We start from the raw sequence: 22,670 nt of genomic DNA on the forward strand, positions 1-22,670 counted from the left end.
AAACAAATGTGGAATGGAACAGGTGATACATGTCCAGAAGAGACGGTGTTAGCTGGGCCTCACAGCACAGAGCTGTCGCCACAGCAGGCATGGAGATGAACGATTAACCCAGAGCCTGCTTACGCTACAGAGTGAGTTCAAGACCAGCCTGGCCAGCTTAGTGAGACCCTATAACAAATAAAAGGCAGGGTAAAAGCATTTGCTGCCAACCCTGACGACTTGATTTCTGTCTCTGGGACTCACACGGTAAGGGAGACTCTCCTCCTGTAAGTTGACCCCTGACCTCCACAAAAGCACCATGCACACACATTCACACCTAATAAATACCTAAAAAACAATAAAAAAAAAAAAAAGCAGGACAGGCAAAGCCAATCCTGAGCCCTGAGTTCTATCCCCAGGACCCACACAGTGGATGGAGGCCCTTGTTAGCTGTTGTCTGACCATTTGGGGTCAGCGGCCTATGAGGCCTTACATCATCGGGGTCCTTGCCCACCTCAAACTGGACCCATTTTTCATTTACTTACAGTACGTTTCATTTTTTATCATCCAGTTTTAGATTTTATTTTTTCTGTATCAGCGTTTGCTCTGTGTGTGTGTGTGTGTGTGTGGGCGCGCACGTGCGCTCACAGCTTGTACTGGTGTGGTACTCACAGAGGCCAGAAGAGGGCACCAAACCCCTGAAGCTGGGGTTACAGGTAGTTGTGGGCGGCCCAGCGAGGGTGCTGCGAACGGAACCTCCGTCCTTTGGAAGAACCGGAAGAGCTTGTCACCGCCAAGCCGAAGCGAGAATGTGAACTCTTGAGAACAGCGGGGACTTTGTCATCGCTGTATTTCCGGTGCCCAAGAGAGTGCCGGCCCATGGGCACTCGGTCCCTGAACAAAGACACTGATTACACCCGTCCGTTCTAGGCCAGCTTTGTAGGCTGGGACCACTCAGACAAGCAGGCACAGAAAAAGAAAAAATACTCCACACACCCTGTGGGTCGGCCACATCCCTGGGGGTGGGGGTGAGGGTGAGGGGTTCCTTACTAGCTGGTGGAAGAAGCCGAGCTGGGACCTGCGCATCCCCAGAGTGGGAAGGAAGGATGCTCTGGATGGGATGCCCCGCCCCGCCCCGTATCCCCAGCAACCAATGGGCGCGCCCTCCTCCCGGCGGCCCCTGGGACGTGTAGTCCCTGCAGGGGCGCCCTCGGGCGCCGCCTCGCGCCCCTAGACTCCAGGTCCCGTCGTGCGCCGGGAGGCGCGGGGATTGGCTGAGCCCCGCCCCCGGCCCGCCCCGCTCTGCTCGCGCTGCGGCCCCAAGAATGAATGAAATCGTAGCGCGCTGGGCGGCAGAGCGGGCGGCGCAGGCCGGGCTGGGCCCGCGCGCGGCGGCGGCGGCGGCAGCGGCGCCCCGGGCCGGAGGCGGCCCAGCCGACCGGGCCATGGCCACCGCCATTCAGAACCCGCTCAAGTCGTGAGTGTCCCCTCCCCAAGTCCGGACCCCCTCCTCCGAGAGCCGGCCCTCCCCACCACACTCCCGGGGGCTGGGGTGGGGGACGCGGCGCGTGGACGGTGCCAATGGCACTCGGGGACCCCCTGCGCGTCCCCGTTCTCCTGCGGGCCCCCCCCACCCCTCCTCGTCCCCTGGGGTCAGGCGCGAGAGCCCTCCTGGATCGCGGGGGGCACCAATTCTTTGTGGCTGTCAGTGAAGGAATGCGCCGGGGGCTGGGGGGTGGCGGAGGCCGTGTCCCCACCCAGAGTGGGGGTAGGGGCTTCGCTCGCCTGCTCCCTCTCCGCTCCTCGGCGTCTCCGGGCGCCCGCCTGCCCCGGGCGGTGGGAGGTGCCAGCCTGAGTGCGGACCTGGGTCCTCGCGCCGCTCAGCCCACTCCCCTCGCCCGGGCACCGTCCTCCCGCCGGGGCTTTCTCGGGAGCCCCGCGGCCGCGGAGCGGGAGCCGAGGCCACCCCCGTTTGCGTACTGGCTGCCTTGGGCTCCCGGGTCTCCGAGACCCAGAAGTCCCGGCGTCTCGGTCGCCTCGGGCCGCGGCTTCCCTCCTCCTCCCCGCCCATCCCCATCCAGCGCGAGCACCTCCCATCCCCGTGGGGACCGGTGCCTCGCGAGCCCGGGCTGGAAGCGCCCTCCCTCCCTTCCCGGGAGTTCCCGGCTGCCCGCGGGGCCGGTGACTGGGATCCCGGACGCGTGGGTCCCGGCGCTCTCCACCACCCCCTCCCTGGCGGTGACAGCCGGCTAGGAGTGACAGGAGCGTGGCCGCTCCCGCCCTCTCTCCCTGCAGGAGCGTGGCGCTCCCCTCCCCCGCTCCCGGCCGGCGGAGGAGGCGGAGGGCGAGCGCCCGCGGCGCCGCACAAAGGGGCCGGGGCTGCCTCCCCCTCCCCACCCCCTGCGCTCAGGGCCTTGACCTTGAGCCCGGAGCGTTGGGGTGACGGGGCGTGCGCCGCCCCCCGCCATCCACACCTCCAGAAGCGTTGTTTGCCCATGCCCCTCCCCAGGCGCTTCTGGAGTGGGGGCGGTGAGAGTTGGGGGGCCACGGATTTACGGCGCGGCAGGGGGGACCGTCTTGTGCCTGGGGTCAGTGTGAAGGGAGGGTGGTGGCGGTACACCGCGCGTCCGTCCCCCTAGTTCTGAGTCACACGCGGCGCACAGAGGTCTGCCTTTCCGAGGGGCGCCCTGAAACCGGCGGGGACTGGAGTTCCAGTCCGGGGTGGCGGGTCTGCGCACGGGATGGAGGGCGTGTGAGCGCTGTGCCCTCTGCGGGGCTGGAGAGGGCCGTCCAGCAGGCGGGGACGGCGCGGGTCTCCTTGGCTACCTTCCAGAGGGTCTGTTGCGCTGGGACCGGGGGCACCAGGGAAGGCCAGAGCCACAGGTCTCGGTGGCTCACGCCCTTAATCGCAGACACAGGGGGATCTCTGCCAGCCTGGTCCACACAGTGCGCTCCAGGCCAGCCAGGGCGGGAGCCAGGGCTCGGGAAGCCCAGCGCGTTGGCAGCGGCTTCCGCTCTCTCTGCCTGGATTCTCGCTCGCTTGGCTTGAAGCCGGTGGTTTCCTGCTCTGGGCCTCAGTGTTGCCGTGTGTGGGTTGGGCAGCGTAACTGTTCGCCTCACCTCGTGGGGGCAGCAGGGAGGCTCCTGGAGGCGGCGGCCGCGTTAGTTATGGATAAGATCTTCAGTGGCTCAAGCTGGCCTGGAACTCACCAAGCCCCGGAGGCTGGCCTGGAGCGCCTGACCCTCCTATTGACCTGAGGCGCTGGGGTTACAGGTGCCACCATGGAGTGTTTTAGTCTTGTGGCCTTTTTAATAGTCTTAAAATCTCTCTAGGCACAGGCTGCCTCGGGCAACCTTGCCTTCTCAGCCCTCCGAATGCTAGGCTGGCTGACACCGGTGAGCCACGGGACCTCACCCAAAGGCCATCTTTGTAGAGCACTTTGCACAGAGTTAACTTACAACACGGGGCGCTGGGCTCGGGGACGGGGGCATGGCCTGGCGGCTGGGAGAGGCCAAGTTCTGAGGGGAGTTTGGGGGTAGGAAAGGGAGCCGGGCCCTTCCCTGGCGGCAGCCTGGGCCCAGGACCCGCTGCTGAGACCTGAGCTGGGGCAGGAGTGTGAGGGAAGGGCCAAGCGGAGGTGTGGAGCGAGCTGAGGGGGGTGTGCAGGGGTCCAGGGGGTGGCGAGGACCCTCTGAGCCCGACGTGGCGCAGTGAGGGGGTTCTTCCTGGGCAGGAAGTACATGAGACACCCTGCTGTGCATGGGGACGGCCGGGTCACGGCCTCGGATGGGGACATTTGTGGAAGGGAGCTGTGTGAGAGAGGGAAGTGCGGGAATCTGGAGTCCTATGGGGAGGGGTGGACCGCCCCCCTGCTGCTGGACCTGGGCGTGTTTGCATTAACACTTGACATGCTAATTTATGCAGCCGCTCTCATCAGAATGCTAAGTTATTCCCCAGAGGGTGGGGGGCTGAGCGTGCATGCGTGTGTGTGTGTGTGTGTGTGTGTGTGTGTGAGAGAGAGAGAGAGAGAGAGAGAGAGAGAGAGAGAGAGAGAGAGACAGAGAGACAGAGAGACACGGGGGTCGGCTCACTCTGGGGACCGCCTCGGGTGGAGTCTGGCGGCGGCTGGGGGGCAGATGCAGGGACCCTCCTGCAGCCGGCCGCCGGGGCCTGGCCGGGGAACGAGGGGGCACGGGCCTGGCCTGGAGGGCGCTGTGTTCAGCGTTCGCTCAGTGAACTCCCTCAGGCCGGCGTCCTTCCTTCCGACCGCTGGTCCGCGCCTCACGCCTCGGTGGCCGCCGGCGCCCTCCTGCAGCTCTCCTCTCTGTGGAGGGAATGTGTTTATTAGTGCCCGCCAGGTGCGGGCTCTTCATCCGGGACCCGGGCGAACCCACGGGGGCTCAAGAACGTCCCGTGGCCGAAAACTGACCCCAAGCCCGGCCGAGCCCCTCGGGAAACGCTCGGCCGCGGCCTCCCGCGTCCCACACCTTCAACGCCAGCCCCCGGGGGAGGCGGAGGCGGAGGCGGGAGACCCGGTGCTGGAGGCCGGCGGGGCCCGAGCGGCGGGACTCTGCCCCCCACGCAGCTACTTACCCCGTCGCCGCTGCGGCCGTCGGCGCCCCGAGGGGTCGCGGCTGCTGGGAGGGAGGAAGCAGGCCCGGGAGGGTCAGGTCACGCCCGGGGTCCCGGCAGCGAGGACCTGGGCCCGGGGCGGAGGCTCGGCGGCCGGCGGCCCCGCGCGCCCGGGGCTGGGCTCGCGGGGAGCGGTGCGAGCGGCGCGCGCGGAGCCTGCGAGCGTAGCGCGACCGTGTGTGAGCCGCCACGGGCGCGTGTGTGCGTGCATGCGTCTGCGCACGTGGGCCTGGGGGGTGCGCGTGAGCGAGCGCGTGTGTGGACCGCCGCGCGAGCCTCCATCCCCGCCCCGGGTGGCCGCCGCCGCCGCCAGGGACTACCACTCCCGGCATGGACCGCGCGGCCCGCCCCTCCGCCCGGATTGGCCGAGAGCCTCGTGCTCCCGCCCCCCGGGAATGAATGGATGGGCGGCCCCAGCGCCCGCCCGACCGCTGGGAGGACCGACCCGGCGGGGACCTGCTGGGGGCAGGACCCGGGGAGCAAGATGGCCACGGTCATCCCCGGCCCCCTGAGGTGGTGCGGGCGGGCGCTAGGCGGGGGAGCGCGCGCGCGCGCGTGGATGAGTGTGTGTGTGTGTGTGTGTGTGGCCGCTGGGGGTGGGGCTGCCGGGGTGTCAGGGGGCTGTCACCGTGCGCGGGGGCGCGAGTGTAGGTGACTGTGGGTGTCTGGCAGGAATGAGGTCCGACGCGTCGCTCCCGGGCCGGCGGAGGACGCGCGTGTGCGGGGCTCTCCCGGGCTTTGCGGGGGTAGGGGCGCGTGCCCCCTCCCGGGGCTTGCGAGGGGGCAGAGGGCTTGGGCAGAGCCGGGGCCTGGGCGCCCCCGAGTGGAGTCCACGCCACCTTTGTCTCGGGGTGTGGAGCGCTCTTTGCGGCTCGTGCGTTGCTTTTTTGTCTTCTGGCTGAGTGTGTGGGTATGTACACGGTTCCTTTCGCTCTGCGCTAGCGGCGTGAGTATCCGGGCTTCTGCGTGTGCGGCTCCCGGGGGCGCAGCCCGCAGGCGGGGAGGCGAGGGGGTGCGTCTGCCTGTCCGCGCGGACGTGGGCGCACGCGGCCGTCCCTCCGTCCCGAGGCGTCCACCTGCGCTCGGGAGCGTGTCTGGCCGCTGGGCTCTTGCCCCGGCCTGGCTGTGCGCGCGGGCGTCTGTGCGGACCTCCGTGGTTTCTTTGTGCTGCGTGTGGGGTGCTGTGTAGACGCCTGTGTGAGTGTTTCCCGAGTCCCCGTCTCCTGACATTGTGTGACTGTCGGGATGAGCGTGCGCGGCGCGTCCCTCACGTTGTGGCTCTTTGTGGGTCATTTGTGCATCTGTGGTCTCTGGGTAGGTGGTGGGCACGGGTCCTTCCTCGCTCGCTCTCTCTTTTTTGACTTGGAATATTTGTGTTCTGCAGGAGGCGTGTGCGTGCGTGCGTGTGTGACACGGAGCGCATTGGTTCGCTTCTCCTTTGTGGATACCGGGCTTCCCTTTGTGTGCCTCCCGTGTGGCCATGTGCTGTTTGTTTGTGTCGGGTGTTTGGTTCCGCTCGTGTGCGGACGGGTGCCGGTGGGCTCCGGGCCACATTGTCCGCGAACACTTCTCCACCCCGAGACGGCACCCTCCAGTTCTGGGTGGCCGCCTCCCTGCCAGCCCCGCGGCCCGCCCCGCCCCCGGGCCCGCAGGGTGGGAGGGGACGGGGGAGGCGGGGGCGCACGGCCGGGGGGTGCGGGGCCGCCCGCGCCCGCCCGTGCTCACGGCGCCCGCCCCCGCAGCCTCGGCGAGGACTTCTACCGCGAGGCCATCGAGCACTGCCGCAGCTACAACGCGCGCCTGTGCGCCGAGCGCAGCCTGCGCCTGCCCTTCCTCGACTCGCAGACCGGCGTGGCCCAGAACAACTGCTACATCTGGATGGAGAAGACGCACCGCGGCCCGGGTACCCGCCGCGGGGCCGAGGCGGGGCGGGCCGGGGCGGGGCCGGGCCCTGGCGCTCACCGCCTCTCCCTCCTCGCCTAGGTCTGGCCCCGGGACAGATCTACACGTATCCCGCCCGCTGCTGGAGGAAGAAACGGAGACTCAACATCCTGGAGGACCCCAGGCTCCGGCCCTGCGAGTACAAGATCGGTGGGTGGAGCCGCGGCCCCGGCCCCGCCCAGGTCCCCGCCCCGGCGCCCGGCCCGACCCCTCCCGGGCCCTCTGCCCCAGGCCGCTTGAGTTACTTTCCAGAGTTGCTCGGCTTCCAGCTGTACCTGCCGTGTGGGTCAGGGCGAGGCGGTGTCCCCTGTGTCCGGAGGTATCGGGTCTGACTGTACCTGCCGCGCCGTGAGCTGGGGTACACCCCTGGCTGGCCGGGTTTCTTTCTGGGGGTGCCGAAGGCGGCTGGTTGTCTCTTCGTGTGTTTGTGTCAGTTAGCAGCGGTCCACAACCCCGTGGGTCACGACCCTACGTAACAGAGCATTCCGATCCGTGACTGTGGCAAAGTTAGGTTTGGGAAGTGTCAGGAAATAGTTTGGCGGTTGCTGGGGGGTCACCCCAACGTGAGGAGTTTAGGTCGCAGCGTCCGGAAGGTGGCCACCCGGGTTGGGGTGCCTAGTTGTAGCCGTTTGTTGCTGGGTGTGTTGGAACGCCTGTGTCGAGGCGTTTCGGAGCGAAGGTGTGTACCAGCAGGTGTGTGTCCGTTTGTGTCTGTGTGCAGCTCCCTGTTTGGGCGGCATCCTGCTGAGGCGTTCGTTGGCCCACGGGAGTCTTTCTGCTTGTCTCTCTCCGTTAGCTGTGTCTGTGGTGGTTAGGACCTCTCCAGTGTCGGGAAAGGCAGACCCTGGCTTCCTCTGTCCACATGCGTGCCTGTCTCAGGAGTGCTGGCTGCCTGTGTCTGCCTGTGTGTGTCAGACTGTGTTTCTCTGTGTGGGCACACTTGGGTGCGTCCCCCGGGGGATGTCTGAGCGGCCAGGCGTGTCACGGGGCCTGCCGGTGTCTCCCTGACGTGGATCGAGCCTTACCTGAGGTCCCGGCCACCTCCTTCCGACTGGCTCTGTGTCCCAGGCCTTAACTGGACCCGTTCCCTGGGCCCCGCCGTGTTTGAAGGTCTGGTTGTGTCCACTGTGTGACTGGCCTAGGGCTATCTGCGCGTGCTGTGTCACGTGTCTGTGTGTCACCTGTCCAGGTGTCTGGTTTCTTCGGGTGTCTCTGAGGGTCTAGCTGGCATCCCACTGTGTTTACAAGGGTCTGTACTGTTCCTGAGGGTTTCCGGCGTATTCCGGGTCTGGTCCTGTCTTCACAGAGCTGAGAGGGTGGCTGTGTCTTCCCAGGGTCCGGGCACCCTCTCTAGGCTTGAATCTCTGTGTCTGCCGTTGGCTGAGCATGGTAGTTAGCGCCTGCTCCTGCCACAGGACCGTGTTCTCCTACCGCACCCCACGCCCACCCCTGTCCCCCGGCTCCCCCGGGCGCCCTGAGCGGCGACTGACCCCGCTCTCCCTGGCCTGCCCCCAGACTGCGAGGCACCCCTGAAGAAGGAGGGTGGTCTCCCAGAAGGGCCCGTCCTGGAGGCCCTGCTGTGTGCCGAGACTGGAGAGAAGAAGGTGGAGCTGAAGGAAGAGGACAGCATCTCGGACTGTCAGGTAGGACCCTCCCCCCGGCCGCTCTCGCCCTGTCACCGGCTGCCACTCTGCCTTCCTGCTCCGGAATGCCTGGCTCCACAGGGCCTCTGGGTGCCGCGCCTCCGTTCTCCCACAACATCTGTGCCTGGAGAGGCTCCCTGACTTGCTCTCCCGCCCCACCTGCAGCACCTCAGTGCCCCCCCCTTCTTGACCCCCCAATCTCCCTTCTACTGGGCCCAGAAACAGCAGTTGCTGGAGTTTCCGCATGACCTCGAGGTAGAAGACTTGGCGGAAGACATTCCCAGGAGGAAGAACAGGGCCAAAGGAAAGGTACCTTCCAGAGCTTCTCCCCACCTCTCCTCCCCAGAGCTTTGTGAAGGAGCGGAGGCTTTCACACCCATTTTTGTCGAAACCCAGTGGATTATAAACGTTTTCACAAGTGTGTGCAGAGCTGGGCGTGGCGGCCCGCACTTAGAATCCCAGCTCCTGGGAGGCTGAGGCAGGAGGATTGCTACAAGCTTGAGACAAGTGAGTCCCAGGCTATTCTCAACTACATAAAGAGACCCTGTGCGAAAAGAAATTACAGAAATCCTAAACCAAACCAGCCACCAAGGCGACAGCAACAATGAGCACAGGAGCACACACACGCGCACGCATGCACGCACACACACACACACACACACACGCACACACGCGCACATGCATGCACAAGCAACCTCCAATAAAAGCAATGAAGAGGTGTTAGGACACACCTTTAATTCCAGCACTAGAAGCCACGGCAAGAGGATCTCTGGGAGTTCAAGGCCAGCCTGAGCAATATAGCTGTCTAGGGCGAGGACCATGTCTGAAAGCAGCGACAGGAGCAACAGGTGAACCAGAGAAGCTCACAGCTAGCGCGCCCGGTCTCACGGGGAGATTTCCTTACTGTATGGCTCTGGGGCGGACCCCAGCGCCCCCTCCTCACGCTCGCCCTGTCACTGAGCCGCACCCCCCCACCCCAGTACTGAAAAGAAAGAAAAATTTTAATTTTTTTTTTCAGTTTGACTTTCAAGTGTAAACGGAGAAGCCCAGTGAGGCATGGTAGCCCCCTAATGCAGAGGCAGGAGGATCACTGCATGTTTAAGGCCAGCCTCTTCTGCGTAGCGAGTTCCAGGCCAGCCAGGGCTACGTAGCGAGACCCTGTCTCGAACCACACCGACGACGACAGAAAAACAAACTCAAAACCCCCAATAACGAGGAGCCTTCTTCCTGCTTCCCCGGGCTCCTCACTCTTCCCCCTCCTCCCCACAGGCGTACGGCATCGGAGGGCTCAGAAAACGCCAGGACACCGCCTCCCTGGAGGACAGAGACAAGCCGTACGTCTGTGATAGTGAGTCCTGAGAGGGGAGAGAGCGAGGGGGGCTGGGACCCAAGGGCAGAGCAGGCGGCGTGATCCCGGAGGCCAGGGCGGAGGAGGTGGCCCTGGGGTCTGACGGCCACCCACTCGCCTACCCCCTAGTCTGCGGGAAGAGGTATAAGAACCGGCCGGGCCTCAGCTACCACTACACCCACACCCACCTGGCTGAGGAGGAGGGCGAGGAGCACACGGAGCGCCACGCCCTGCCTTTCCACCGGAAAAACAACCATAAACGTGAGTTGGAGGGTCAGGGCTGGTGGGTGAGGTGCCGGGGTAGGGTGGGGGCAGTGGAGCCTGGCAGTCAGTGCTTGGGGAAGGGGAGGTAGGGGCACAGTTAAACGTTTCTGGAAAATCTCCAGCTTAACGGTTCCCTCCCCCACCGACCATAGGGATGCTGGCTCTGGGGTTGCCATGACAACCAACCATTTCTCTCTCTCTCTCTCTCTCTCTCTCTCTCTCTCTCTCTCTTCCTCACTCCCTGCCCTGGCATAATATTTCTGGGTCTGATTTATTGTTTCAATTAGAGCTCGTTCCCTTCTCTGCTATGCTAGGGGCCGGGGGCAAGGTTGGTGGCCTCCAGGGCCCTGATGCCCACTCCTACCCGGCCCATGCCATGACAGCCGAGCCGTGGGGGAAGGGAGCTGTCTCCCATATGTCCCTCCATGAAGCTTCTCAGCATCCTTAGGCCAGGCCCGGAGCCTTCAGTGCCCTCCTCCTTAGGTTTCCACGCCAGGCCTTGGAGAACTGCCAGCTAACTGTTGGCCTGGGCAAGCTTACTTGGGGGTGCAAACACGCGATGCGGGGGACAGTCATGGGCTTTTGCTAAGGTTAGACCGATTTCCCACGCTTTACCCAGATAAAGAGAGCACACGGGTCACCCCGAGAGTTGAGGCTCTGCTGAGAATTCCCTTGCCCCTCCCCCAGCCTTTTTCCTACTTCCCAGTGCCTGGGCCAAGGGTCCGCCCCGGGGCTGAGGCTGGGGACAGGTGGGACCTTGCCTATGGTAAGAGCCCCTTTCTGTCCCCCACTCCCAGAGTTTTACAAAGAATTGGCCTGGGTCCCCGAGGCACAGAGGAAACACACAGGTAGGGACAGCCCCCCACCCGGCTTCTCCAGCAGCCTTGGACTGGCCCCTCCCCGCCCCGCGCCCACCACTGCCGCTGCTGTCTTTCAGCCAAGAAAGCACCGGACGGCACAGTCATCCCCAACGGCTACTGTGACTTTTGCCTGGGGGGCTCCAAGAAGACGGGGTGTCCCGAGGACCTCATCTCCTGTGCAGACTGCGGGCGATCAGGTGACACTCTCTGCCACCTGTTCCTGGAGGACGGGGCGGGGGGGGAGGGGACACCCCAGTCCTGACTTGGGGAGTGGGAGGCAAGGGAGTGAGGGCTGGAGCCAGCCTGTCCAGGGGCACGGTGGCTTAGCAGAGCCTAGGGGGCCGCTGTGCTGCTGAGGACTGTGGGAAGCTGGCACAGGACAGAGAGTGTACGGTGCCAGGGTGCTGTGCTTTCCTGGCTGGAAGGGTATTGTGGGTAAGGGAGTAATGAAGGGCACCGCCTGGGTCCCGTGGTTTTCCACAGAGGTCACTCCGGCCGCGTGGGGAGTGGGCTGTGGTCGTCACAGCATGGGCTGTCTTGGCAGTTTGATGCAACGGAATGTGGCAGGGATGGCGTCGATGGTGGCTGTGAGCCGCCAGGAGTACCCAGACGCCGCGGGTACTGGCCGCTGGGCGCTGTGACAGGCGCTACCGCTGCCTGTCAGGCCGTGTGGGCTGTTGGCGTCTCGCTCTGTGGGAAGCGGTTGTAGCCGTCGGTTTTTGCACGTTGTGGGTGGCGGCTCTGCCGCGTGCAGCGGCGACAGGTGTCTGCGTGCTGTGGGAGAAAGACCTCGGAGGCCAACGCGGCCAGCCGTGGCCAGCGGGAGTCGCTTTGCTGGTGCCTCGTGTGGGGTGGCCTTTGGTCCCAGGGAAGCAAGGTGTGGGACCCTGCAGTGGCCGCGGTTACTATGGTAGCCTGGCGGGGAGGGCCTGGCCGGGAGGGCCTGGCCGGGAGAAGGCGGCCGCCGCCACGTCGCTGCGGCTAACAGGAGGCCCCGGCGCTGGGCTGTGGGTACTGGAATGCGGCCGCCCAGCGCGGTGCTTAACAGGCTGTGGTCGCCACAGTGTTGTGGGCGTGGAAGCATGGTTGCCACAGCACTGTGGGTAATGGAATGCGGTTGCCATGGTACTCCGGGCAGCCGGGTGTGGGTTGTCATGGTGGCCGAGGAGGAGGCCGTGGTGGCCAGCGCAGCTGGCCGCAGGCAGCGGCTTCCGGGCGTCCGGCTCTGGGGTAGGGTCCCTCCGCAGAGCTCGCCTGGGGGCTGGGGACAGCCGTGACTTCTGGGGGGGGGGTGAGCTGCCGCCAGGGCATGATGACTCTAACTGCGCCCCTGCCCCTCGGCCCCCAGGACACCCCTCGTGTTTACAGTTCACGGCGAACATGACGGCGGCCGTGCGCACCTACCGCTGGCAGTGTATCGAGTGCAAATCCTGCAGCCTGTGCGGCACCTCGGAGAATGACGTGAGTGCCCGCCCCACCTCCCGGGCACACCCCGCTGCCCCTCCAGCCTGGCTCTGCTGCTCTCGCCCGTGAAGCCTAACGCCTCCTTGCTCACAGCCCCCGGGTGGCCAGGCACAGCACGCATTACTGCTGTCACTAGTGTCCCTAGATTGGAACCTGTCCTCTCAGATTCTCCTCTCCCCCCACCACACCTCCCAACCTCCCTTGAGGCTGGTGCTCTTGACCCCACCACACATAGAAGGTTCTGAGCTCAGAGAGGCAGAATAACGCTCAAGGTCACCAAGCCGAGGAAACCGTAGGGCCGGGATTCAAACCTGTATTTGTGGCTGCTGAGCTGGTGCCTGGCCAGCCGAACGCCACCCAGTACTCTATAGTTACAAAATCCAGGCCCCGCTCTGTGAACGGACGGGCAGGGCCGGGTAGACTCCTCAGTGCAGGCGGCAGGGCCAGCTCTCTCTCGGAAGGGCCCCGGGACCCAGCCCCCGCCCCCGCCCCCCTCAGCCCCCGCCCCAGCCCCCCACCCCGTTTCTGGTGCCCACGCCCCCAGGGTGCCAGCTGGGCGGGTCTCACCCCCCAGGACCAGCTGCTGTTCTGTGATGACTGCGACCGGGGATACCACATGTACTGTCTGAGCCCTCCCATGGCGGAGCCCCCGGAAGGTGAGGGAGGAGGTGGGCGGGGCACGGGGTGGCAGAGGACGGGGACGGGTGGGGGCCGCTCTCCTTCGGCTCCAGTCTAATTTCGTCTGTGGCTTCCCCCGCAGGGAGCTGGAGCTGCCACCTCTGTCTCCGGCACTTGAAAGAAAAGGCCTCTGCTTACATCACCCTGACCTAGGCCTGGCTCCGCTTCCCCAGGACCTTTGGGTGGTGCTAACTTCTGCCTCTCGGAGCTCTCGGCTCTTACCGCCCAGTGGCTCAGTGTCCCCAGTGGGAGGGATGGCCAAGGTGTTCTCCCTTGGCAGGTGGAATGTTACCCTGTGGGAGGGTGGTTGGGTCCAGCAGGGGCCCGCCTGTCCCCCTCTTCATCCCTTGACAAATGGACACCAGGGGCTTCTGCTCCCCTCAAAGCCATACCCCGCCTCTGGGCGGGCATAGAGGGGTAGTGGATGCCAGCCAGGGCCACAGAAAGAGCCTTTTTCTAAAGAAAAAGACAAAAAAGTGAAAGAAAAAAAAAAGAAATTAATATATACAAAGAGTCCTATAAAGCCTGGCTGGGTGGAGGGCACTGGGTGGAGGGCACTGCGGGGCCTGCTGGGGACCGGACTCTACCAGTTTCCGCAATGGCGCCTCCCCACTCCGTTTCTGGAGTTGCAGTTGCTCAACTCCCCATCTGAGGTGGATGCCATTCCTTCCTCACACCCAGGCCAGGCGGGCACGGTGCCCACCCACTGCCCCCTCCCAGTACCCGCCGTGGATACTGCATGATGTGAACTATGGTTTTGAACTCTTCCTGCCCCTCCTTGCCAGCCCTGCCCTGCGCCCACCGGTGCCTGCCAGGCCTGGGGCGTGCAGCCGGGGAGGCCGTGGGGAGAGGCAGGCGGCCCGCCCGCTGCATCGAGAAGCACAGATTGCAATGGACTCATTTCTCTCCTCCCTTCCCATCCCCTTCTCTACCCGGCCAGGCCGGGCTGCCTCCTGGCCCCCTCGCTAGCCATTTTGGGGGTGGCGAGGGGGCGTGGCTGTTTCTCGTGGTTGTGTGTGTTTGTTGTTCGGGTTTTAAAAAGGGAAACTGAGACTGCAGGTGGGGGAGGTGGAGGGTCTGGGGGAGTCTGCCCCCCATCCAGGAGTGCCCCCCGCCACCAAGTCTCCTTTATTGCCTGCCTCTGCTGTGAATTAACTTGTTCTGTGTATTAAAATGGGCCTGACCCCTCTGCCTACGACTGCCTCCTTCTCTAGCTTCTTTAGGGTGTCGCCAAGATGGAAAGCCAGGGGCCTCACTGGGGTAGAAACCGGAGCGGCCGCTCCCCATCTCCTTGCCCCTTACACCCTGCCTCCCTCTGGCTTTGTCCCAGCTCCTCCCTGTCTTGCTGGAGAGGAGAGGGGGATGGGGTGGAGGGGCTCCCACCCAGCCAGCTGTGGTTGCCCTAGCAACGGGCTGCTGCAGCTGCGGCGGGAGGCAGCTCAAAGAGGGAGGTGGGAGTGGGGGCTGGGGGGAAGGGAGGGCTGGAGAACCCTCCCAGCCGAGGGTGGGGAGATGGTACCCCAGCATGGCTGTCACCTGGGATTCCCTGTCCTGGGTGTGGCTAAAAGTAGAGAAGGGCATCTCAAAATACAGGGATTCAAGGAGACAGATGATAGGGTGGGGTGGGGGTGGCGAGAGTGGAGAACCAGGGCGCTGATCAGGAAGGAGCAGGATTCTGAGGTCACAAATTTACTGAATGAAAAAAGGACAAAGCCGTGGAGACACACATATGTAGACAGCCCCAGGAATTCCGAGGGAAGGGGACAAGGACGGGGTGGAGGACAAGTCCAGGAAATAATAGTTGTTGTTGTTTTGTTTTGTTTTAAAGCAAAAGCCAGGCTCTGGCTAGACCTGGGGAAGGAGAAGTGGACAGCGAGAGAGAGAAGCAGAAAATGTACAAAGTCAGGAGGGAGAAAACGGAATAAGGGGACAGACAAAGCCCCTAGACAAAAGACACAGGGATGAGGAGGTAGACGGCTTTTGGCTGGAAGGCAATAAAGAATTTAAGGGAACATCAGCCAGGATGGTAAACACATCACATGGCCCAGAATCCCAACACTGAGGCTGAGGCAGGAGGATGGCCACTTACAGGTCATCCTGAGCTAGCTACATGGTGAACCTTCTCTCAAAAAAAAAAAAAAAAAAAAAAAAAAAAGAAAGAAAGAAAGAAAGGGACGGGAGGTGGACAACAGAAATCTGCCGAGTGCCAGCCAGATGAGGCCAAAGAGATAGAGTGGCAGGCTGAGCGGAGACACGGGGGAGGGAAGGAGGCAGGAAAAACTGGGGCAAGGAGAAGGGAGGACAGGGTTAGTGCAGGCGCCATCAGAGCTTGGCATGCGTGTGCGGGTGCGCGTGTGAGTTGTGGGGTGTTGGGAGGTGGTGGTGTCTCCCGGGCCAGGAGAAGATGTGAGAACAGTTTGTTCCCAGGTTCCCTCCCCCCTTGGCCCGGGTTGGTGGGGGGAGGGCTGGGCTGGATGGGGCCCCGCCGAGGGCGGAGAGCGAGGAGGTCTGCGCGAGCGGCTGATTCTCCACCGGATATAGGCGCACATCTTTCAGAAGACTTTTTTTCTGGGGTGGGGGCAGGAGTGACGGTAGGGAGCAGAGGAGGGTCAGAGTTGAGCTCAGAAGATGCGGCAGTTGGGGCGGGTTGGGGGGTGTCCTGTCCACAGGGGCGCGCTACCCACGGGGAGGGGGGGTCCTTGGGCTCTTCCTGTGGAATTCCTGAGTGTGAAGGCTGTTTGCCTCGTGCCCCGCCCACCCGCAGATGCCCCTGGTCGCCGGAGGCAGCCCCAGGGCTCCAGATTTCAAGCTGCCCTGACCTCCTCCCTGCTGCCGGGAGGGCCAGGGAGAACCCGGCCGTGCTGCGACGCTCCTGTGTGGAAGAGAGGGAAGCGGATCTCACTGGCACCCTCCGCCCGGTGCTCTGCATCCCCAGGGCAGGCAACAGGCGGGGCCGGCGTGGGGCCCGGCGTGGTGGCCAGCGCAGGCTGCCCTGGAGCGGTGCGGAGCAGGACCCGCCAGCCTCCGCTGGGATCAGAGGTGCGGACGACCGCGCTCTGCCAGGCTTTTTTTAACAACTTAAAATGTACCAGAAGAGGGCACTGGGTCCCCCGGGTCTGGAGTCGGCTGTCGGCTGCCCTGTGAGTGAGTGCTGGGCATCGACCTGGGAACCCTCTGGAAGGGCAACCAGTGCCCCTAACCACGGCGCCACCTTTAGCCCGGAAGTTTTTTTTTTTTTTTTTCCAAGGGCTTTTTAATCATTTTCTTGGGGATGGCACAAGCTGGCCTCAACCTTGCTCTGGAGCGGAGATGGCCGTGAACTCCTGACGCCCTTCGCCTCCTGAGGCTGAGATTACAGATGTACATCAACCAAACGGCCTTTTTGTTTTGTTTTGTTTTGTTTTTGAGGCAGCTCTGCTGTCACCCGGGCCTTGAGCCCTCAGGGATCCTCCTGCCCCAGACTCAGGGTGCAGAGATCATTGTGCCTGGCAAAAGCAGACCCCCCTCTTAAAATGGGGTCTCAGGGTGCACCCCCGGCTGGCCCAGAAGGCCGAGATCACCCACCTTGCCTCCTGAGTGCTGGGATTAAAGGCTTGTGTTGCCAAGCCCACCTTGTAGATCTAACTTTTTAACTTCGGCACATTCTAACCCCCGGGGGCGAGATTGCTGCTGTCTGCATGCCGAGGGAAGGCTGCGAGGCTGGCGTGTGTGCGGTGTGGCCGGGCTGTGACAGGAGCTCGGGAGGAAGGAGTCGGCGCAATTCCAGGCGCCGTGACAGCACACCAGCCATCTCTATGAAATGTTTATTTCCTTTGAAACCTCCTGAAACATGCCAGAAATCTCAAGACGGGGATGGGAAGAAGGGGAGGAAAAAAAAAACAATAAAGAATGATAAAAAATCCAAATGGAACAAATCAACATGGAGAAAAAAATAAAAATAAAAGCCTGCTGCTATCTCCAGCCATCAGACAGAACATCAACCTCAAATTAAATAGATTTTTGCAGAAATTCTTACAAAAATAATAGAACAAAACCAAAAATTATAATTTACAATTGTCAATGTACATGATTAGGTCCCCAAAGTGATTTGAATGATCCAAAGATACTAGGAGACACATTAAAGAAAGAAAGGAAGGGAGGGAAGGAAGGCGGAGGGGCAGGCTCCAGGTCGGGTCTAAAAGAAGAGGGAGGGGCAGGGGCTTGAGAACCCTTCAGAAAAGGGATCAGGAAAGGGACATCACAGTAGTTGGCCAGGGCGGAGGACACTGGGTGGCCTGGTCTGCACTATCACCCCATGGTGGGAGGGAACAGGCCGCTCCCTGGCGACCCGGAGTGCCCCAGGGCCAGAGGCGGGTCACAGGGAGCTGTGGGTACATTTCCTCAGGCCCCGCCCCGGCCTGGCGAGCAGGGCCTGTTGGGTGCAGTCTCAGAGCCCTTCCAAAGAGGTTGTGGGCCCACAGGGGTGGTGATGGGTCCAGGGCTGAGGGCTGGGCCACCTAGCCACGGCTCTGCGCCCAATCCATGCTGCCAACTGCTCCCTGCCTGTGCCCCATAGCCCTCTGGGTCCCCACACTGACCCCCAGCCCACGGGGATAGGTCTTGACCCTGCGGTTGGGGAATCCATAGACTGTGGTCGTTTAAACTTGTTCCAGCACAACTCTACATGAAAAAATAAATATATATATATATATATTCTTTTCTGTTTGTTTTCAAAGGGGGGGGGGGCTGTGTTTCCTGGGTGAGCAGCATGGGTCCACACTGAGCTGCCCCTTATTGCCTTTGGAGAGTCAGCGCCTGGGGGCTGCATTGTGAACACTCGGGGGAGCACAGTGAGTGTGTCTGGCCGCCGAGGGCTGGAGTGTGACCAGGGAGACTTGCAAAAGAAAGGAGGACCAGACAGGAGGAGGCTGCAGCCTCAGCCCTGTCCCGGCTCGAGCAGCCTCTGGAGTGGCAGGCAGTGGCCTAGCTGCGCTGGGGAGGAGCCGGGGGCTGGCCGGGGCAGAGCTGGAAGGCCGAGGGCCCGCGGCTGCTGGAGAAGAGCTGCTAGAAAAGATCGTATAAACAGTCCTAACTGTACAAACAGGGTTTCTCCAAGGAGTGGGTCTGGATGCCAGCGGTCCCTGCCCACTCTGGGGCCCCAGGAAAATAATTTAAACTCTATGAAAGTGCTCCTGGCTGCTGTATGGAGGGACTGGAGGGCTCTAGCCACGCTGCCTGGAGCCAGCACGCCAAGGACAGAGGAGCCCGGACCCTCAGGAGGTGGGGAGAAAGGGCTCGTTTCATTCCAGAGTTCTCATGCAGGGCTCCTGGGCCCTCCCACCATCACAGCCAGGCAGCTGGGTCCTAGGAACAGGTTCCTGCAGGGCCAGCAGGGAGCGGCTGAGAGGGGCCTGAGGTGGGGGCCAGGCCAGTTCCCAGGGCCTGGAGTTCCCAAGTCCCTTGGGAAGGTTGCGGGACAGTGGGTGCGGGGCTGTGGCTGGATGACCGTCGCCCCTGCGACCAGAAGCCCACTGCCTGCCAGCTCGGGAGGCCCAGGCTAGCCCAGGGTGCCAGCTCTGGAGGCCCAGGCTAGCCCAGGCCAGCCCAGGGGCCTCAGAGCTCCTTCTTCTCCCTGCTGAAGAGCTCGGCGAACTTGCGCAGCTGCTCGCTGGCGGCCTGCGACTCCTCCTGCAGGCGCTGGTTGTTCTGCCGCAGGCTGGCCACCTCGGACTGCAGCACCACCTTGTCCTGCTTCTCCTGGGAGGGCGAAAGGGCTGGGTCAGGTACAGTGCCAGGGGCTTCCTGGTGATGCACAGAGCAGGGGCAGACCATGGCTACTGGGGCCTGAGAGGCCCGGCCGCAAGGGTTCAAATCCCAGCTCTGCTTCTCTGGACGAGCCGACCGTCCTGGGAACTTACTTCACGCCCTTAACTCTGCAGATGGTTCGGAAAGCCTGAGAGGTGTTTATTCTTTGTTCTTCCCTTTTCGACATGGGTTGGTACGGAGCTCAGGCTGACCTCTTCTCAGCCTCCCTAGTGCTGGGACCAAAGGCGTGTGCCCCCGCTCCCGGTCCAAAACCGATCATTTGACAGCCCTTATCACTGTTACTGCTTCAGCCCATGCCAGAGCCACCCAACCCCGGAGGGAAAAGGCAGGTGTCGCTCCCGCAGGGCTGCCTGAGCAGGCTCTGCTCTTTTGAGGACTGAGAGGATCTGAACTTGGGTCCCTGACTTCTGTCCTGAGCACTTACTGTGGGGCTCTATTTCCTGCCTTGCATCGCACCAAATGCATAAACAAGTCCTGCAATCCGCTTGTCCTCAGCCCTCTACACCCTGAGAGGAGCAGCAGACGCAGCGGGAACTCGGCCTATGGCCGCTTAGTAGAGGAGCAGCGGACGCAGCGGCAATCGGCCTACAGTCACTTAGTACACGCCCTTCCATGCAGGGCTAGATATGTTTTTAATTTTTAATTTTATTTATTTTTTGGTTTTTCGAGACGGGGTTTCTCTGTGTAGCCCTGGCTATCCTGGAATTTGCTCTTTAGGCCAGGCTGGCCTCGAACTCACAGAGATCTGCCTCCCAGCAGGGGGATCAAGGCCAGCTTTGACTGACTTTGTCTTGCCCACTAGTCAGTGGGTGAAGCTGCTATATATCCAATTCGATGTCCTTATTTATGCATGTGTGCAGCTGGGGAGAGGTGTGTCTGGGAGGCGGCCAGGTGCCCTCTCTACCAATCTCCACCTATTCCTTTGAGGCAGGGTCTCTCTGAGCCTGCGGCTACGGTTTTCTTGGACTGGCTGGAAGTCAGTAAGCCCCTGTGAGCCCCCTGCCTCTGTGCCACTCAGAGCTCGGGTTACACGCCTGTGAGCTGCCTGGTTTATTATATGGATGTTATGAGGCTGGACTAAAGCGCTCGCTCTCATCGGCCACAGACTCCCGCTTGCGTGAGTGTCCTGCAGAATCGCTCTCCTCCGATGGCCAACATCTGCCTCTCATTTATAATTACTTACGGACCCGGGCTCGTGGACCTCAGGCTCACTACAAATTCAATCTGCAGCAGAGGATGACCCTGGCCTTCCATTCTCCTGCCTCCGTGACCCGAGTGCTGGGATCACAGGTGGCAGCAAGCCCACCTCAGGCGATGCTAGGAACCTCGAGCCTTGCGCATGCCAGGCGTAAGGCGGGCGGCACCCTGTCGGCCTCACCTTTTGCAGGTCTGTGTGCAGCTGCTTCAGCATCACCTCCAGCTGGTACACCTTGCCTGTCAGGTCCAGGGGTGGCTCCTCGCTGGAGAGGCAAGGGGGTGGGGTCAATCCTGAGGCCTGCCACCTCCCCGGAGGAGGGTTCTTACTCACAACTGGGAAAGACTTGGGGTGTGGGCCCACTGGTCTCTGGTGAGGCCTCACCAGAAAGTCCAGGGGGTGTAAGGCACGGATGAGCAGCTCCCTTCTCGCCCTTGGACCCAGCCTACCAGCAGGCTGAGGAAGCCCTGGCTAGGCCCAAGCTAGGTGGGGTGCTCTCCTGAGATATGCGTCTGCCCCTGAGAAGGTGTGTGCGCACGCATGCGCGTGCTGGGGTGCATCTCGCTCATTCTGAGTGGTCAGTCCTTTCCTCTGAAGAGCCACTTCGGGCTCTTACACTTGGAGGGCGTGGGGAGGGGCGCAGGTGAGGCTGCTGCGTCCTCCTGGCTCTCCTCTGCCCCTCAGCTCAGGCAGAGCTCTCTCTGCCCGGCCTCCGCTTTCTGCGGGGTATGAGCACTCATCACAGTGCATCTCAGAGGAGCAGCTGGGGCTGAGATGACAAAGCGGCCCCTGTCTCCTTGTCCTCCCTCCAGCAGCACAGACTGTAAAATGTGACGTGAGGGGCAAACCTGCATCGTCACGGGGACCCACCAGAGAGGGGACGGGAGACAGCTGGGAGGCTGGGGGATGCTCTGGGGTACGGCTCAGAGCTGGAAGTACGAGGGTCTGTTGACTCCATGTCCTGGGCCATCGGTGAGGGTAGGGACAAAGCTGCCTGGCCACTGCTGGCCCCAGGGCACAGCTCTGGCTAGCAGGTGAGGGGCCGTCTGCCCTGGAGCAATAGGGCGGTTTGCAGCGTCTTGTGCACAGGCACTGCCAAGCTCTGGGGTGGTGGACCCCAAGTTTCCAGGGAAACTTACCTCATGGTAGGGGTGGTTCTAGGAGTCTGCGGGCCCCGTTCCAGGCTTAGGTGGCTGTGCACAGGGCTGTGTGCAGGAGGGATGTCTGGGCTCAGGGCTGGGTCATTTAGAGAGAAGAGTGACACGGCTCTTTGCACTGCCGAGGAGAAAACAAAGGGGATTAACGTCTTCTGGGGGAGGCCCGGCAGGCCCTGGCTTCCTCCCCACATTTCTTCATGCCAATCTCTAGCTCTGTCTGTCCCTTCCTACTGACCCCTCTGAGTCAGGTCTCATTTGGAACTCATAGTTACTCTCCTGTCTCAGCCTGTTGGATGCTTAGATTATAGACATGAGCCACCTTTTTTTTTTTTTTTTTTTAAAGCAAGGTGTCATTCTGTAGTTCAGGCTGGCCTTAAGGCTGGCAATCCTCCTGTCTCAGCTTTCTTTTTCTTTTTCTCTCTCTCTGTCTCTTTTTTTGGATACAGGGTTTCTCTGTGTAGCCTTGGCTGTCCTGGACTCACTTTGTAGCCCAGGCTGGGACTGAAGACATGCACCACCATACCTGGCTTGTCTCATCCTTTTTACTGCTGTAATTAGATATGAACCATCACGCCTGGCTGGCTTCCTAAGATTATTTGTCTTCCTTTTTCTCTTCTTTTTTACTCTCTCTTCTTTTTTCTAGCTCCGTTTGTCTTTTTCTTTCTTTTTTTCCCTTGGTTTTATTGAGACAAAGTTCTTCTGTGTAACAGCTCTGACTGTCCTGAAAATCCCTCTGTAGACCAGGGTGGCCTCGAACTCGCAAAGATCCGCCTGCCTCTGTGCCCCCACTCCCAAGGGCTAGGATTAAGGGTGTGCACCACCACTGCACCACCACTGTCCGGCTTTTCTTTTTTGAGACAGGGTTTCTCTATTAGCTCCGGCTGTCCTGGAACTGGCTCTGTAGATCAGCCTGTACTAGAACTCAGAGATCCGCCTGCCTCTGCCTCCCAAGTGCTGGGTTAAAGCCACACACCACCACCACCTGGCTCCTTTCCCTTTTCTTTTTAATTTACATTTATATGCATATATTTGTCTGTGTGAGTGTATGCCACACATGTGGGTGCCTGGGAAGCCAGAGGAGAATATCAGATTTTGGAGGTAGAGTTACATGTGGTTGTCAGCCGCCCAGTGTGGGCCTGGGAACCAAATTCAGGTCCTCTGGAAGTGAAGCAAGTTTTCTTAATCAGTAAACCATTTCTCCAGGCCAGAATCTGAAGATTTTAAACAGGATCTTGCTATGCAGTGCAGGCAGACTCCTGTGCTTTTCCTGGCTCTTAGCAGCTGAGTATCCAAAATTGTTCAGAAACTCACAAGAACTATTAAGGCTCATACTATAGCATGACTATATCGTATCTATTCTAGGCAGGGGCTCCACCACTGAGCCACACCCCAGCCCCTCACTGGGGGATTCTAGGCAGGGGCTCTACCCTAACTGAGCCATACCCCAGCCCCTCACTGGGGGATTCCAGGCAGGGGCTCTACTGCTGCTCATCTCTGCACTGCAGTGGTTCTTAAGCACCATACAAGTTCATCCAATATTCACAACTTGAAGGGCAGACTGAGATTTTTACAGATGAGCAACTGAGGCATGAGGGGTTAATGGCTTGTCACAAGGCTTCCTCCCAGGCAAAGCTGGAGATCACATGTAGGCGGCAGGCTCTGGTTTCCTTGTCAACCCATTTGGTACTTCCTCTGCTGGGAGC

The 22,670-nt window shown here is 61.7% G+C and overlaps 2 protein-coding genes and 1 long non-coding RNA gene across 16 annotated transcripts in view; 2 read left to right on the top strand and 1 right to left on the bottom strand.

The window, feature by feature from the left end:
* The first annotated feature begins 1,311 nt into the window (after positions 1 to 1,311).
* Dpf1 (double PHD fingers 1) lies at positions 1,312 to 14,005 on the top strand. 14 transcript variants are annotated; one of them, XR_009585398.1, is made up of 12 exons: positions 1,313 to 1,456; positions 6,355 to 6,515; positions 6,596 to 6,703; positions 8,069 to 8,196; positions 8,416 to 8,505; positions 9,466 to 9,544; positions 9,674 to 9,805; positions 10,096 to 10,136; positions 10,606 to 10,656; positions 10,746 to 10,865; positions 12,017 to 12,129; positions 12,677 to 12,788. XR_009585398.1 is itself a non-coding variant. In XM_021643944.2 (12 exons), exons 1-12 carry the CDS (start codon positions 1,425 to 1,427, stop codon positions 12,961 to 12,963), a joined length of 1,197 nt encoding a protein of 398 aa, XP_021499619.1. In that variant the 5' UTR covers positions 1,314 to 1,424; the 3' UTR covers positions 12,964 to 14,005. The 14 variants fall into 14 exon arrangements, 12 of the variants coding, with proteins under 12 accessions (XP_060222580.1, XP_021499619.1, XP_060222579.1 ...); XR_009585397.1 differs by having other exon boundaries at positions 1,314 to 1,456; positions 12,707 to 12,788; XM_021643944.2 differs by lacking the exon at positions 10,096 to 10,136 and adding an exon at positions 12,893 to 14,005 and having other exon boundaries at positions 1,314 to 1,456.
* A 938-nt stretch (positions 14,006 to 14,943) lies between these two features.
* Positions 14,944 to 16,876, top strand: LOC132647115 (uncharacterized). The gene is made up of 2 exons (XR_009585399.1): positions 14,944 to 15,401; positions 15,575 to 16,876. It is a non-coding gene; the product is annotated as an uncharacterized LOC132647115 (long non-coding RNA).
* Positions 16,596 to 22,670, bottom strand: part of Sipa1l3 (signal induced proliferation associated 1 like 3) — a 174,864-nt gene continuing 168,789 nt past the window's right edge. Inside the window, 3 exon segments of the mRNA XM_060366603.1 lie at positions 16,596 to 18,546; positions 19,994 to 20,075; positions 20,950 to 21,085. Coding sequence (XP_060222586.1) covers positions 18,403 to 18,546; positions 19,994 to 20,075; positions 20,950 to 21,085 — 362 coding nt within the window. The 3' untranslated portion in view covers positions 16,596 to 18,402.

Source organism: Meriones unguiculatus, chromosome 14, assembly GCF_030254825.1.
Source record: "Meriones unguiculatus strain TT.TT164.6M chromosome 14, Bangor_MerUng_6.1, whole genome shotgun sequence".
NCBI classification, from domain to species: Eukaryota; Metazoa; Chordata; class Mammalia; order Rodentia; family Muridae; genus Meriones; species Meriones unguiculatus.

Coding starts and splice junctions, on each gene's coding strand:
- Dpf1 (XM_021643944.2), top strand. CDS start 1,425: ATGGCCACCGCCATTCAGAACCCGCTCAAGTC. Junction 8,506..9,465: donor AGAACAGGGCCAAAGGAAAG/GTACCTTCCAGA, acceptor TCCTCCCCACAG/GCGTACGGCATCGGAGGGCT. Junction 10,657..10,745: donor GGCACAGAGGAAACACACAG/GTAGGGACAGCC, acceptor GCTGTCTTTCAG/CCAAGAAAGCACCGGACGGC.